We start from the raw sequence: 2235 nt of genomic DNA on the forward strand, positions 1-2235 counted from the left end.
GGGGCGCGCGACGCGGAGCGCGAGGCCCGAAGGCGCAGCCGCGACATCGACGCGCTGCTGGCCCGCGAGCGGCGGGCTGTGCGGCGGCTAGTCAAGATCCTGCTGCTGGGCGCGGGCGAAAGCGGCAAGTCCACGTTCCTCAAGCAGATGCGCATCATCCATGGCCGTGAGTTCGACCAAAAGGCGCTGCTCGAGTTCCGCGACACCATTTTCGATAATATCCTCAAGGTGATGCACCCCCACCCCGCCCTTCACACCTGCGCCAGGTGGGGCGCCCGGACCGGCCATGCCCCCGGCCTTCTGTGCACAGTCCTGGCGCTAGCCCTGCTCCCTTCATAGCCCGCTCCTTGGGCCCGCAGGAGCATCCCCAGCCCACCTAGGCGACCCGGTGCCCCCACGCGTCCTTGGGGGCTGCGCGCCGGGGATGCTCAGCTCTGGGCACCTCAGGGGTGTGATGGACGACCGCTGGGAATTTGTGAATAGAAGTCGTGGCGCTGGGGAAGGCCTCCTTGGATGCGTCCTCGCAGGGTGGTATCTGCCCGCCGCCCCCTTATAGCTGAGTAGGGTGAGGGAGCCTAACTCGCCTTGCCTTCCAGCAAGCTCCGACCAGCCTTGTAGACTGGAGGGCTACTGGCCTCGAGTCTCTCTTTTTAAGCCTTTAGGAGGAAAATGTCAAACATGTACACAAGTAGAGAAAATAGTAGGAGGAGCTGTAACGTACCCCATCCCCCAGCCTCAACAGTGGTCCAATTCGTGCCAATTCTGCGCCGCTGTGCCCCCACCCCAGGACCTCCAGATCTACAAGATGTTGTAGTATATACGTGCTGCTGAAAGATAAAGCCTCCTTGTAAAAAAAATAACTATTTCATTAGGAAACCGAAAAATTAGTAATGATTCCTTAATATCAACAACTATATGGTCAGTGCTCAAATTTCCTATAATTGTTTTGGCATAATTGTTTTGTTTGTTTGAATCTGCATATGGCTGAAATCTTTGCAGTGAGATTGTTCTCCAGGTTCTCTTTCTGTCTCTTACTTGGGAGAGAAACTGTAGCATTGACAAAGTCTGGGTTCCCCTCTCCTGTGAGCCTGTGCTAAAGGGCCTGGAAGAAAGGAAATCTGGAGAAAATTGATGAGGAGGAAAAGTAGAGTCTCCTGCACCTAGACCATGGTATTTTGTTTATTTTTGTCTCTACTCTTTCTTTGGCCCCTCACCACTTTTTCCCAGGTCTTTTTTGGGGAAACCAAGTTAGAGGTATGAGAAAAGTGAGTCTCAAAGCATTGGTGGAGAGAAGTTTGTCATACCAGAAAACCTGCCTAGGGACTAGATTTTATGGTTCCCGAGGGATTTTAAATTTAGCAAAGGGCTGTAGAAACCCATCTGGTACATTTCTTTTCACTTCTACTATAAGGCTGCTCAGCCTAAGGCTGGAGATGAACTGAGTGCTTCTGGCATCTCTGTGATGGAACCCTGGCTCCAGACTTGCAGGCCAGTATTCCCACTTTACGTATTTGTTATTAAAATATTTCACTTAGACATAGCTCTTTCAGGATTGTGAGGGGAAGAAAATCATTTAAATGACAAAACACCACCTCTTTCAAAAGCCTCTCAGTGAGTCAGACCTCTGGCCAAATATTTCATAAACTTTAAAGACTAGGTGCCAGTGTACAATCACTAGGGATTGATTGTGTTTAAAAATTCCCCTCATCTTCTGGGGTAAAGTGCATTTGATTATCTCTCAGAGCCTCCTCTTTAACTTTTTTTGTCAAAGATCCTGATTTTATTTTTGCTGCTTTCCTCGACTACAGATCTATAGATCAGAGAGTTGGCTATCTCCAGTTTCTTTCAACTCAGGAGGTGGGGAAACTATTCAGAAATATAGAATCTTAAATGTAAATCATTAAGATTAAGTTTGTTTTATAAAACTCAGTCTTAACCTTTTCCGGATGCATGTAAATATTAACTTTTACTGACTCTTTTATCAACAAATAAGATTTGTTAACTAGCATTCTATTTTTCTTTATTAATTATAGTTCCACTAAACTCACTACTTAGAAATTCATTTTTCAATTTAAAATCAAAAATCTTTTCATCTCCCTCAAATCTCCCCACCCCCATTTTTATTTGGACAGGTCCTTAAAAGGGACCTTTGTGGTGGCTTTAGTAGTGGACATTTGGTGATACTGTTAAGAATAATATTTGTGGGCTTGGCGCCTGTGGCTGAAGCAGCTAGGG

At 47.0% G+C, this 2235-nt stretch overlaps 1 protein-coding gene across 1 annotated transcript in view; it reads left to right on the forward strand.

Moving 5' to 3' along the window:
• The first annotated feature begins 6 nt into the window (after nucleotides 1–6).
• The window catches only part of GNA12 (G protein subunit alpha 12), a 112469-nt gene continuing 110240 nt past the window's right edge, over nucleotides 7–2235 (forward strand). The window contains exon 1 of the mRNA XM_012808696.2: nucleotides 7–228. Within this exon, the coding sequence (XP_012664150.1) occupies nucleotides 148–228 (81 nt within the window). The 5' untranslated portion in view covers nucleotides 7–147. The remainder of the gene's footprint in view (nucleotides 229–2235) is intronic.

The sequence above is a fragment of the Otolemur garnettii genome, unplaced genomic scaffold (genome assembly GCF_000181295.1).
Source record: "Otolemur garnettii isolate 467f Iridium unplaced genomic scaffold, OtoGar3 scaffold00092, whole genome shotgun sequence".
NCBI classification, from domain to species: domain Eukaryota; kingdom Metazoa; phylum Chordata; class Mammalia; order Primates; family Galagidae; genus Otolemur; species Otolemur garnettii.